The 12,274-nt window shown below is 44.7% G+C and overlaps 1 protein-coding gene across 1 annotated transcript in view; it reads right to left on the reverse strand.

Moving 5' to 3' along the window:
- The window catches only part of LOC108790532 (carbohydrate sulfotransferase 9-like), an 87,302-nt gene extending 78,658 nt beyond the window's left edge, over positions 1-8,644 (reverse strand). The window contains exon 1 of the mRNA XM_018560811.1: positions 8,482-8,644. Within this exon, the coding sequence (XP_018416313.1) occupies positions 8,482-8,644 (163 nt within the window). The remainder of the gene's footprint in view (positions 1-8,481) is intronic.
- Positions 8,645-12,274: the final 3,630 nt, after the last annotated feature.

A 12,274-nucleotide genomic window follows, 5' to 3' on the forward strand; every position in this document is an offset into this window, starting at 1 on the left:
CCTCACCACACCTGCCCACCAACCTCACCACTTCCCTGACCTCCATCCTCCCCATCCTTGTTCTCACCACCTCCCTCAAATGTCCACACTCCATTCTCCACTGCACCAACACTCGCTGCCACTACATGGACACATGCCTCAGCACTCGCTTCTGTTCTCTCTGCTACTGCAGTGATCCGCTTTTCAATATTCAGCCTGTTCAACGAATGGGCAACCTTTTGTTAGTACTGCATTACACTGAAATGATATAATATACACACAACTTACTTGTAGGATAATCCTGTGCCATCATTACTAAGGTAGCATAGATGTCCCCATACATTCCCATTACAAGCCCCCAAGGCCCCCACCACCCGTCCTTGTAACCAATAACTAGACCACACTCCAAATTGGTATAAAATGGCCATGGCAGCCTTTTATTAACAAACTTGATATATAAAACATATTATATATAAACAATTACCAGAACAAAAGTTGCAGGTCTTTGAAGGCCACACCTTTGATCCGTTACTTGCGGCAGTACTATAACCTGTTAGGCCCCCAGCCGCAACACACCGCCTCGGGGACAACCACCAACTGACCGCATACACTCCAAAATTAGCTGAATAGAGGACCCATACCAAGACAGGTGCCCCAAACCTTAACCACCAGCACCTATTATTTGATGGCCTCCAAAGACCCCAACCGCATACCACCCAGACTCACACCAAAATTCCTTGGGCGGGCGGGCGGGAGGGAAGTTCACTTTACCTCAGAAAATCTCCAACTGCTGCAGAAAAGACCCTCCTCCTCAGACCACCGTTCAAGCCCCACCTAACCTTTTTGACTTGTCCAATCATGTAAGTGACCATGTCCCCCAAGACCGAACCCTCGTTGACCCTTTAGCTTGTCTCCCCTATACACCTTGTCATGTGTGCCCTGCGCTTATTTATTTTGTATTTGTTTCGCTTCGGGCCTTCCTATCCACTTGTATGTACCTTCCTTCTCCAAATCTGTCAGACCAATCCAATAAAATGTTTTATTAAACCTACTATATAAAAAATCCTATGAAAGAAGAGAGAAAGAAATCAGTGTCAGTGTAATATACTCACTATAAAGCCAAAGAGCCTATTACCAGCAGAGAGTGGATGTATGAGTGTAACATATGTATTGACTCTTGTTCAGTGTTACAGGACAACATTGTTGGACCTCTAAGCTCCTGAGGAAGCGGGTTTAATTCCTGCGAAATGCGTAGAGCACATTATGAACAAGCTGTACAGACTCAGCTACTACTAATGCTAAGAATAAATTGATGCAAAGTCAAACTTTCAGAGAGGTCTCTGACATAGTCACAGCATTGAAGGAGAACTATGAGGCACGTGAAAATCACTCAGCCTCATAGTTCTAGCCGACGTGTGACAATTAAACTCTCACAGGTCGGCTCAATAGATCGGGAAGTGAGGGAACACATACCGTCGCTCGCTCACTTCTCGATCTATCCCTGCAGAGAGCTGTGACTGTCACTCACGGCTCCCTGCAGGGATTCCCCCCCTCCCTTGTCTGATCCTCCAGCGCTGACTGGCGGAACGGACGGGGGAGGGGGCGGGTACAGCTGGCTCTGCCTCTAGATAGGCAGAGCCAGCTGTCAATCACGCAGCTGGGCGGATTTCGACAGTAATATCGGGATCCTTCGCCGGATGCGGCGTCCCAGTATACCGCGAGCTGTAGCCCCCTATATACTGAGCTTTGGGTCACAGGAGAACGCTAGCTTGTGTCCTGCCGTTACCCTTCGGGGAACTATGGGGAAAAACACTGACCCCATAGTTCTCCTTTTAATGATAGAACTGTCACTTTGTTTTGTAGATGACATTTTAGCATGGATCTGTGAGTTTTGCTAAATTGTAACTTTTTTTTTTTTTATTCATTTAATAAAAAATGAATTAGCTTTTATGTTATTGAAAAAATACAATGGGGGGGAATTTATCAAAAGTGGAGCAGCTAAAATCTGGAGCAGCTGTGCATGGCAACCAATCAGCATCTCTCTTCAGTTTGTTCAGTTAAGATTTGAAAATGAAAGAGAGAAGCTGATTGGTTGCCATGCACAGCTGCTCCAGATTTTAGCTGCTCCACTTTTGATAAATAACCTTGTCATGTGTGCCCTGCGCTTATTTATTTTGTATTTGTTTCGCTTCGGGCCTTCCTATCCACTTGTATGTACCTTCCTTCTCCAAATCTGTCAGACCAATCCAATAAAATGTTTTATTAAACCTACTATATAAAAAATCCTATGAAAGAAGAGAGAAAGAAATCAGTGTCAGTGTAATATACTCACTATAAAGCCAAAGAGCCTATTACCAGCAGAGAGTGGATGTATGAGTGTAACATATGTATTGACTCTTGTTCAGTGTTACAGGACAACATTGTTGGACCTCTAAGCTCCTGAGGAAGCGGGTTTAATTCCTGCGAAATGCGTAGAGCACATTATGAACAAGCTGTACAGACTCAGCTACTACTAATGCTAAGAATAAATTGATGCAAAGTCAAACTTTCAGAGAGGTCTCTGACATAGTCACAGCATTGAAGGAGAACTATGAGGCACGTGAAAATCACTCAGCCTCATAGTTCTAGCCGACGTGTGACAATTAAACTCTCACAGGTCGGCTCAATAGATCGGGAAGTGAGGGAACACATACCGTCGCTCGCTCACTTCTCGATCTATCCCTGCAGAGAGCTGTGACTGTCACTCACGGCTCCCTGCAGGGATTCCCCCCCTCCCTTGTCTGATCCTCCAGCGCTGACTGGCGGAACGGACGGGGGAGGGGGCGGGTACAGCTGGCTCTGCCTCTAGATAGGCAGAGCCAGCTGTCAATCACGCAGCTGGGCGGATTTCGACAGTAATATCGGGATCCTTCGCCGGCTGCGGCGTCCCAGTATACCGCGAGCTGTAGCCCCCTATATACTGAGCTTTGGGTCACAGGAGAACGCTAGCTTGTGTCCTGCCGTTACCCTTCGGGGAACTATGGGGAAAAACACTGACCCCATAGTTCTCCTTTTAATGATAGAACTGTCACTTTGTTTTGTAGATGACATTTTAGCATGGATCTGTGAGTTTTGCTAAATTGTAACTTTTTTTTTTTTTATTCATTTAATAAAAAATGAATTAGCTTTTATGTTATTGAAAAAATACAATGGGGGGGAATTTATCAAAAGTGGAGCAGCTAAAATCTGGAGCAGCTGTGCATGGCAACCAATCAGCATCTCTCTTCAGTTTGTTCAGTTAAGATTTGAAAATGAAAGAGAGAAGCTGATTGGTTGCCATGCACAGCTGCTCCAGATTTTAGCTGCTCCACTTTTGATAAATCCCCCCTAATATGTGTAATGGTACGGTACTTAATTAAAGTGGTACCCTGATGCAAATAAGCCCCCCTGCCTGCAGACCGCCACAACCAGCATTTGGTATTACCATTAGTGATGGGCTGCCTGTTCGAATCAAACATCGGCCGTTCCCCGAACTTTGCGGGATGTTGGCAGTCTGTTCTACCGCGGAACGTCCCGCACTGCACTGCGCCCTCTGAAGCTGTAATTGGCTAAAGTCTTGCACTTGACCTGATCAGGTGCAAGACTTTACCAATCAGGGCTCAGTACACATTTAGAGCCATGATTGGGCAAAGTCATGATGACTGCCGAATCATGGCTCACAGCTAAGTCCCTGAAGTTATTATGACCACCTGACTTTTGTAGGCAAATTAGCTATAATTTTGCGCTGAAGTTGCTAGAGGGCCAGACCATTATAAATAGGGAAGCGGGTTGGTTACCACGACAGTAGAACAGTAGAAGTGATTTGTTTCTGAAGATACGGGGAAACAACGCGATTTAACAGCCTTTGTGGGATGATTGTTGGCGCTCGGAGCCATGGAGCGAGTATCAGCAAAACAGCAGAATTCGTTAACTGTTCAACAGGGGCTCATTGTTAAAGTGTTTAAAGACCGGACTGTCAGCCGAAAATCTGGGTGTGAACGTGCGAATTGTGGCCGTCAGCGACTAGTCAATGTTAGGGCAGAACGGGGGAGGGGCAAGACTGGTACAAGACAACAGAAGGGCAACAGTGCATCAAATGATTGCAGATCTTAATCAGGGATCCTCTCCAATGATCTCTGAACGCACTGTTCGCCGTACACTGCATTGTATGGGATATGGAAGCCCAAGGCCTGTTCGAACACCTTTGCTGTCTGCAGTTAACAAGATAAAACGTCTCCAATTCGCACAGGAACACAAGGATTGGACAGCCGAGCATTGGAAAAAAATAATGTGGTCCGATGAATCACGTTTCCCGTTGCATCATGCATATGGCAGAGTGAGAATTTGGCGGGAACAGCATGAAAGCATGCACCCCACATGCATGAGTACAACCCTTTAAGCTGGTGGGGGCAGTGTTATGATTTGGGGCATGATTTGGGCCCTTAAATTCGTGTGGAACAACGTCTGAATAGCACAACATACCAAAGTATCGTTGCTGATCATGTTGATGGCGTATCCCAATGGAGATGGCTTCTTCCAACAAGACAATGCGCCATGCCACAGTGCTCGTATTGTGCAGGAGCGGTTTCAAGAACATGAGGGAGAATTTACCTTGCTTAGGTGGCCCCCACAATCACCAGATCTCAATCCAATTGCAGCATTTGTGGGACGAAGTTGAAAGAGCCAATCAGGCAGCCGGTTCCACAACCATCAAATCTCACAGAACTGGACAGCGCTATTCATCAGTCATGGTGTCAGATTCCTCGCATCACCTTTCAACATCTCGTGGAGTCAATGGCAAGAAGAATCGCCGCAGTATTGAAGGCAAGAGGTGGCCCAATGAAGTACTGATGGGGTGGTCATAATAATCTGGCCACTCAGTGTGTATATATATCACTATTTCGGATGTACTTATTCCGATATCTGGAGATAGCAATTGATGATCACGCAATTAATAACTCAGAGTATTTATAGTCAAGATATCTTTATCTTTATGGTTAGGTTTATTGTCCAGTAAACATTTTAAACCAGGATTCATGTTCCCAAACATAATTTCCTACTGGATAAAGGGTGGTGTCTCCGATGACCACTTTGGTGTCCTTGGGGACTTAAACGACAACTACCGGTGTAGGTAACAATATCTTTTTATTCTGAATTAATTCTTTAGAATAAATATTCGCCTCTTTTTCAGTAGTGCTTACTAACCATCTGTTCCCCACTAATGTGGCCTGAACACTTGAGTTGTCTTGTATTTTATAGACATGTGCGATTCGTTTCGTTACGAATCGAAATTCGTACGAATTTTCCTGAAATTCGTAGATTCGTAAGCATACGAAATCCGAATGGCAGTTTCCAAATTTATATCCGAAATACGAAATTCCGTTTCTTTGAAACAGTAACTAATATTACTCCTGTAAATGAGGTAGAACAACATGACAAGATTTTTTTTTTAATCCGAAATACGGATCCGCTGCTGCTGAGAGTTGCATTACAATACACAGGCAGGAAATACGAAATTCCGTTGACGTATTTTCGTTCCGTTACGAACATTCGTTACATTGAAGGTAAAAAGCAAAGTACATTTATATTGGAGTTGATGGTAGTTTTTTTTTAAGTCCGAAATACGAAATTCGGATACGGAATCCGTTAACGGAATTCGTATTTCGGATAAAAAAACAACTACCACATCAACTCCAATATTAACAAAGGTATTTTTGCTTTTTAACTTCATCATAACGAATGTTCGTAAAGTTACAAAAATGTGTCCCGAAACTAACGAAAATCCGCATTTTGTACGAATCCGAATTGAGTTTCGGATACGAATTACGAAATACGAAATAATGGATATTACGAAACGGAACTAATTTTTTGACGGCGCACAAGTCTAGTATTTTACTGATGGTTACTCTACATTTTTCTGATCCATATTTGATGTATTCCAGTCCACATAATGCCTGTGCTGCATCATATACAAAAGGTTTTCCTTCACATTGAAAATGATTGTCTTTAAACTTGACACATTCACTTAATATTGGTATTGAGAACACTTCAGGTTCCAACAAAAAAAGGGGGCAAGGTGCCAACCTGGGAACTATAGACCGGTGAGTCTGACATCGGTAGTTTGTAAACTGTTAGAGGGCATGATTAAGGACTATTTGGTAGAATTTGTTCAGGATAATGGCATAGTTAACGACAATCAGCACAGGTTCAGGAAAGACCGTTCCTGCCTAACTAACTTGCTAACTTTTTATGAGGGGGTAAGTAGAGATATGGATGGAGGTAAGCCGGTGGATGTGGTATATCTGGATTTCTCAAAGGCATTTGATACGGTACCACACAAACGCTTGCTACACAAGCTGAGGGCTATGGGCATAGATGAGGTGGTGTGTACGTGGATAGAGAACTGGCTACGGGAACGTGTCCAGAGGGTATCTGTAAATGGCACCTTTTCAGACTGGGCTAGTGTAATGAGCAGTGTGCCTCAGGGTTCTGTGCTGGGTCCCATATTGTTCAACTTATTTATTAATGACATCGGGGAGGGTGTTAACAGCGATATTTCCGTGTTTGCGGATGACACCAAAATTGGGAGGGTAATAGACACGGACTTAGACACTATAACATTACAGGAGGACCTGGATAAAATAGGGGAGTGGGCATTAATGTGGCAGATGAGGTTTAATGTCGATAAATGCAAAGTAATGCACTTTGGGATTAAAAATAAACAAATGGGCTATACAATTATGGGTATGCCGCTAGGGAAGTCAGAAATGGAGAAGGATTTGGGGGTCATTGTAGACCACAGACTGAATGGTAGCTTGCAGTGCCAGGCTGCTGTAAACAAAGCTAGCAGGGTCTTGTCCTGTATTAAAAAGGGGATGTATTGCAGGGACAAGTCTATAATTTTGCCACTTTATATACCGCTGGTTCGGCCTCATCTGGAGTACGCGCTCCAGTTTTGGTCACCAGTACTCAGAAAAGATGTCCTTGAGCTGGAGAGAGTCCAGCGGAGGGCAACCAAACTAATTAGGGGTATGGAGGACCAGAGCTACGAGACAAGGCTACTAAATTTAAACATGTTCACGTTGGAAGTAAGGAAATAAAGGGAGGATATGATTTTCATGTACAAGATGTTCAATGGTGGTAGCAACATTGGCAACAAACTCTTTAAGAATAACTCCATTACAAAGACTAGAGGCCACCAGCTAAAATTGGTGGAAAAAAAATTCCAGCACAAAGGGCAAAGGGGGTTCTTCACAGTAAGAGCGGTTAGGGTCTGGAACCCACCAGCAGTGATTTCAGCTAAGAGTGTGGAATTGTTCAAAAAACTTTTGGACGATTTCCTGAGGGACCGTAATATACAGGGGTACAAGTACTCCTAAAAATGAGATGATACATCAGCAATAGGTTGGACTTGACGGACTCATGTCTTTATTCAACCTCAAATACTATGTAACTATGTAAGTGATACGTAATTATCTCTGGAGTCTGTATCCTAATGTGAAAATTGTCCTGGTAAGTTCCAACATTATGAATGTATTTCATTTGAAATATGTCCTTATTACTCAAATATGGTATTGATAAAAGAAAACAAATCTCCATTCCAATGTATAAAGGAAGAGCACTTCCCATTTCAAATGATAAATGGACATGTAGTTCTTCCGTCGCTTCTCCTATTTCACTTAAAGGAGAACTATGAGGTGAGTGATTTTCAATGAAACTGTCACAGGTCGGCTCAGTAGATCGGGGGTGAACGAACACATACCGGCGCTCGCTCACTTCTCGATCCTGTCACTGCAGAGAGCCGTGATAGGGGAGGGACTGGATTCCCCCCTCCCCGCTCCGATCCTCCAGCGCTGACTGGCGGAACGGAAGGGGAGGGGGCGGGTACAGCTGGCTCTACCTCTAGATAGGCAGAGCCAGCTGTCACTCACGCAGCTGGGTGGATCCAGACATAATTGTCGGGATCCGCTTCAGCTGCGGCGTCTTAGTATACCGCAAGCTGTGGCTCGCGGTATACTGAGCTTAGGGTGACGGGAGGACGCTAGTTTGTGTTCTCCCGTTAGCCTTAGGAGAACTATGGGGAAAAGCCCTGACCCAATAGTTCTCCTTTAACATTTTCTTTATTATGTCTCGAGAAATAAAATATAATGGAACGCGACCATGAAGTAAATCATTCATGCCATTTTGAAATTTATCTATGGACGTTAAGGTATGGAACATTATGGGATCTTTCAAAAATAATATTTATTAATGAAATCGTTCATGACTTTGATGTAACTATAGAATGTGCAATCAGTTCAGAATGTAAGTTTGTAGTAACTATGATATTGTTAACTACGTCCATCAACTTTTCCATATTAGCCTTTTGGATTTTAACTTCTCGATATAGAAAATCAATGTTTTCTCTTAAATTCCCTACTTCAGTTTGCAATGTTTTTATGGATAAATAAATAACTGCTGAAGTGGTAGTGGATACCACCATACCCAGTGTGGCAAAGACGATGCTGGCAATCAAGAAACCGATGAATCTCTTCGGTCGTTCGTTTGAAGACATTGGTTGGATAATGATTGGTTTCCTGGCTTGCTGTAAAATGTCTCGCACTCTAGCTTGAGCTCGGTTTATGTGTGCGATATACCACTCTTGCATTTCCACGAGTTGAAAATGGGATATATAGTAGTTCCTTTCAACGGATATCTTGGGGTCCAAACTCACAAAGATCTTCTGAGATAATATCTTTCTTTCCGTCAACAAGAATCCTGGAGCATCCTGCAACATGACTCCTGAGGAGGGACCCGGTTTGATGATAGGTTCGGTCCTGAACTGGGCGCCAAGAATTAAAACCATCCACGCGATCGATGTATCTTTGGTAGTCATCAACATCTTTACCGATTAGAGATCTGTTAAGATTGTCAATCGTTTTCTTATTTAAGAAAAACAGATGGTATGAATACATATTCTCATTCATTGATATTTACATTTTCTGGTGCAACATTTGTTTCTTTATAGAGGATTACAAATCCCAACAATACATTATACAACAATGCAGAATAATAATATATGAATTTTCTACATACTCTGTGCCGCTGCTCTGCTCCATGGTGCCGGCCTGATATCTCAGGTGGTGGATCTCGGGGGCTGTGGAGGATCTCAGTAGGGCTGTAGAGGATCTCAAGAGGGTTGTGGAGGGTCTCAGGGGAGCTGTGGAGTGTTTAGGAGGGCTGTGGAGGATCTGTGGATGGTTTAGGAGGGCTGTGGAGGATCTCAGGAGGGCTGTGGAGGGTCTCCGGAGAGGTGTGGAGGATCTCAGAAGGGCTTTGCAGGGTCTCAGGAGGGCTATGGAGGGTCTAAGGAGGGTTGCGGAAGATCTCAGGAGGGGTGCGGGGGTTCTCTGGAGGACTGTGGCCTGAAATATTTCAGATGGAGGATCTCAGGAGTCGTTGGAGGTTCTCAGGAGGGTTGTGGAGGATCTCAAAGGGGCTGTGGAGGGTTTAGGAAGGCTGTGGAGGATTGTAGGAGGGTCCAGGAGGGGAGCAGAGGATCTCAGGAGGTCTGTGGAGGGTCTAAGGAGGGGAGCAGAAGATCTCACAAGGTGTTCCCCAGAAGGCTGACAGCAAGTATGGAACATTACGGCATCCGCTTTAATTTAAAAATGTAAAGCACCAGACCGTGCCCCCTCCAATGGGGAGGGGAAGCCCTGGACCGGATCCCACTGCTCCCGCCCCCACCCTCGGCCCCTGCTTCAGGTTTTAGCAACTTCCATATCTCAGTTATACGGGACCCACTGACTCAGAAGTCCTCTTGCGGAGGACAAACTTACTTATTTTTTTTTTTAAAAAGGAAATATGTAGAATAAAAAAATATGAAAAAGTCAGGTGACAACTGAGCAGAATTGTGGAACCGGAGCAGACGAGTGGCAGGTAAAACAGATTTTCACTATTCACTCCTTACCGGTGGGCAGAGCCGGGAACTGGATAGCCGAGATCTCTCTGTCAAGAGAAAGGATGAGCAGCCGGTGATGCGTCCAGGTTACACAGACCCAGAAATAAATGGTAGAAGGAGATTTTGTTTAGCCTGTACGTTTTTAATATAAAGTTTTCTCACAGATGGCACAAAAGGTCGTATTGCAATCTTTATCATTCCATTTTCCCAGGTGCCACATCTGACCGCAGTTTTCCTTGCCGAATTCATCGTTTGGTTCTTTCTCGTGCCATGACCTGATGGGGAAATACAATAAACCAAAAATTACAGATAAAGATTTCGGGTATTCATCTGGGGAATGTTTTTTTTAACCTTTTTTTGCATCTCGGTGCTTTAATCTCCTCCCCCGCCTCTTCCAGCTACTTCCTGTCTACATGAACTTGCTCTAGCAATGGCTGCACATCATTGCCCTGGATCGGCTTCCTGACAACGACGGACCATGTCTGTGCAATGTGTGTGTCCAGCTGCTTGTAATATCTCCACCAGGGGGAACACGTGACAGGGAGATATTTTTTGGGAGAGAGTTACACCCCCCATAACAGCAGTGGCATCTAAAGGGGGGTTCGGGGGTGCAACCCGGGTGAGACCATTGGAGGGGTGACACCAAAATGACTCACATGTCTATGCAAAGTGTGTCCCCCGACTGCTTGTAATCTCCACCAGGGGGAACACGTGACAGAGAGATATTTTTGGGAGAGAGTTACCCCCCCCGCCCCCATAACAGCAGTGGCGTCACTAGGGGGTTCTGGGGGTGCAGCCCAAACCTGAGTGAGACCATTGGTGGGGTGACACCAAAATGACTGACATGTCTATGCAATGTGTGTGTCCCTGACTGCTTGTAATCTCCACCAGGCTGAACACATGACAGGGAGATATTTTTGGGAGAGAGTTACCCCCCTATAACAGCAGTGGCGTCACAAGGGGGGTTCGGGGGGTGCACCCTGCACCCGAGTGAGACCATTGGAGGGGTGACACCAAAATGACTGACATGTCTATGCAATGTGTGTGTCCCTGACTGCTTGTAATCTCTACCAGGGGGAACACATGACAGAGAGATATTTTTGGGGGAGAGTTACCCCCCTATAACAGCAGTGGTGTCACAAGGGGGGTTGGGGGAATGCAGCCCACACCCGGGTGAGACCATTGGAGGGGTGACACCAAAATGACTCACAGTCACCCCCTCTGAAAAGTTGGGCACTCGGTCATAAACCAAGAGCACGACAGTTTCAGGCGAGAGGAGCCGACTCGGCGGTCTACCTTATCCCGCCGGGTGACTGTCCCCTCCTCTCTCTGCCGGCATCCATCACCAAGATGGCTGCAGGCAGGTATCAATAAGATGCACAATGACGTCATGGCGGAGTGTCACCCGGTATGTGCTCCGCGTGACAACCAGCCTCGGGACGCCCCTGCCTAACAAGAAGTGCCTGAACAAAGGACCCAGTTTTCTTTTATTGAAAGCTTCTGAATTGAATCAACTTTTGGACATAAATGAACATGTTAAAACTGATATGAGATTTTAGTGATTGGGTTTACATCTACTGCAACACGTCACTCGGGTCGACTTATAGCGGTGTAGGATAGGGATGTACAGCACTGCGTATAGAATGAGTCAGTGTGGATAAGGGGATGTACAGCACAGTGTACAGGATAGGATGGTGAGGTATGTAAAATGTGTAGCACAGAATGCAGATTGGCTGAGCATGGAATACAAAATGTACAGCACAGAGTGCGGAATGAGAATGTATAAATAGGGAATGTATATCGTGTCGTACAAAATGGAATGGTGCAGAATAAGGGAATTTAAATCTTAGGAAATCATTACTAAAACAAACGTACTGGAATGATGTCGGAGTTAACGTTGTGCCATCGACCCATTTGTAGGTATTTTTGGTCTCCAGATCAGTCAAGCCAATCCAAAGAAATCTGTCGCCTCTGTTCTTGCTTAGGAAATTCTATAAATAAAACACACAGATGTCAATACGAGCCGGAGGTTCGAGGATTGCTACTAGACTATGTAAAGGCTCAAAAAGTTTATTTTGTTTAGTTTCATATCGATTAGTTGATTTTATTTATTTTTTCGGATCCAAATTCGATTCGGAATTCGGATGGATACAAATTTTTTCGGTTCGGATCAATTCAAATCTATTTTTCGAGTTTATTATGTTGGTAAATTGGTGAATTTGAAAATTGCCAAGATACCAAAAAAAAAAGCTTGCCCCCCCCCCGCCCCCAATACAATACCAGACCCTTGATCCAAGCAGCGGCCCGGCACAGCAGGAAATGGGGGAACGATTGTGC

The sequence above is a fragment of the Nanorana parkeri genome, unplaced genomic scaffold (assembly GCF_000935625.1).
Source record: "Nanorana parkeri isolate BGI_ZX_2015 unplaced genomic scaffold, ASM93562v1 scaffold479, whole genome shotgun sequence".
Classification (NCBI taxonomy): domain Eukaryota; kingdom Metazoa; phylum Chordata; class Amphibia; order Anura; family Dicroglossidae; genus Nanorana; species Nanorana parkeri.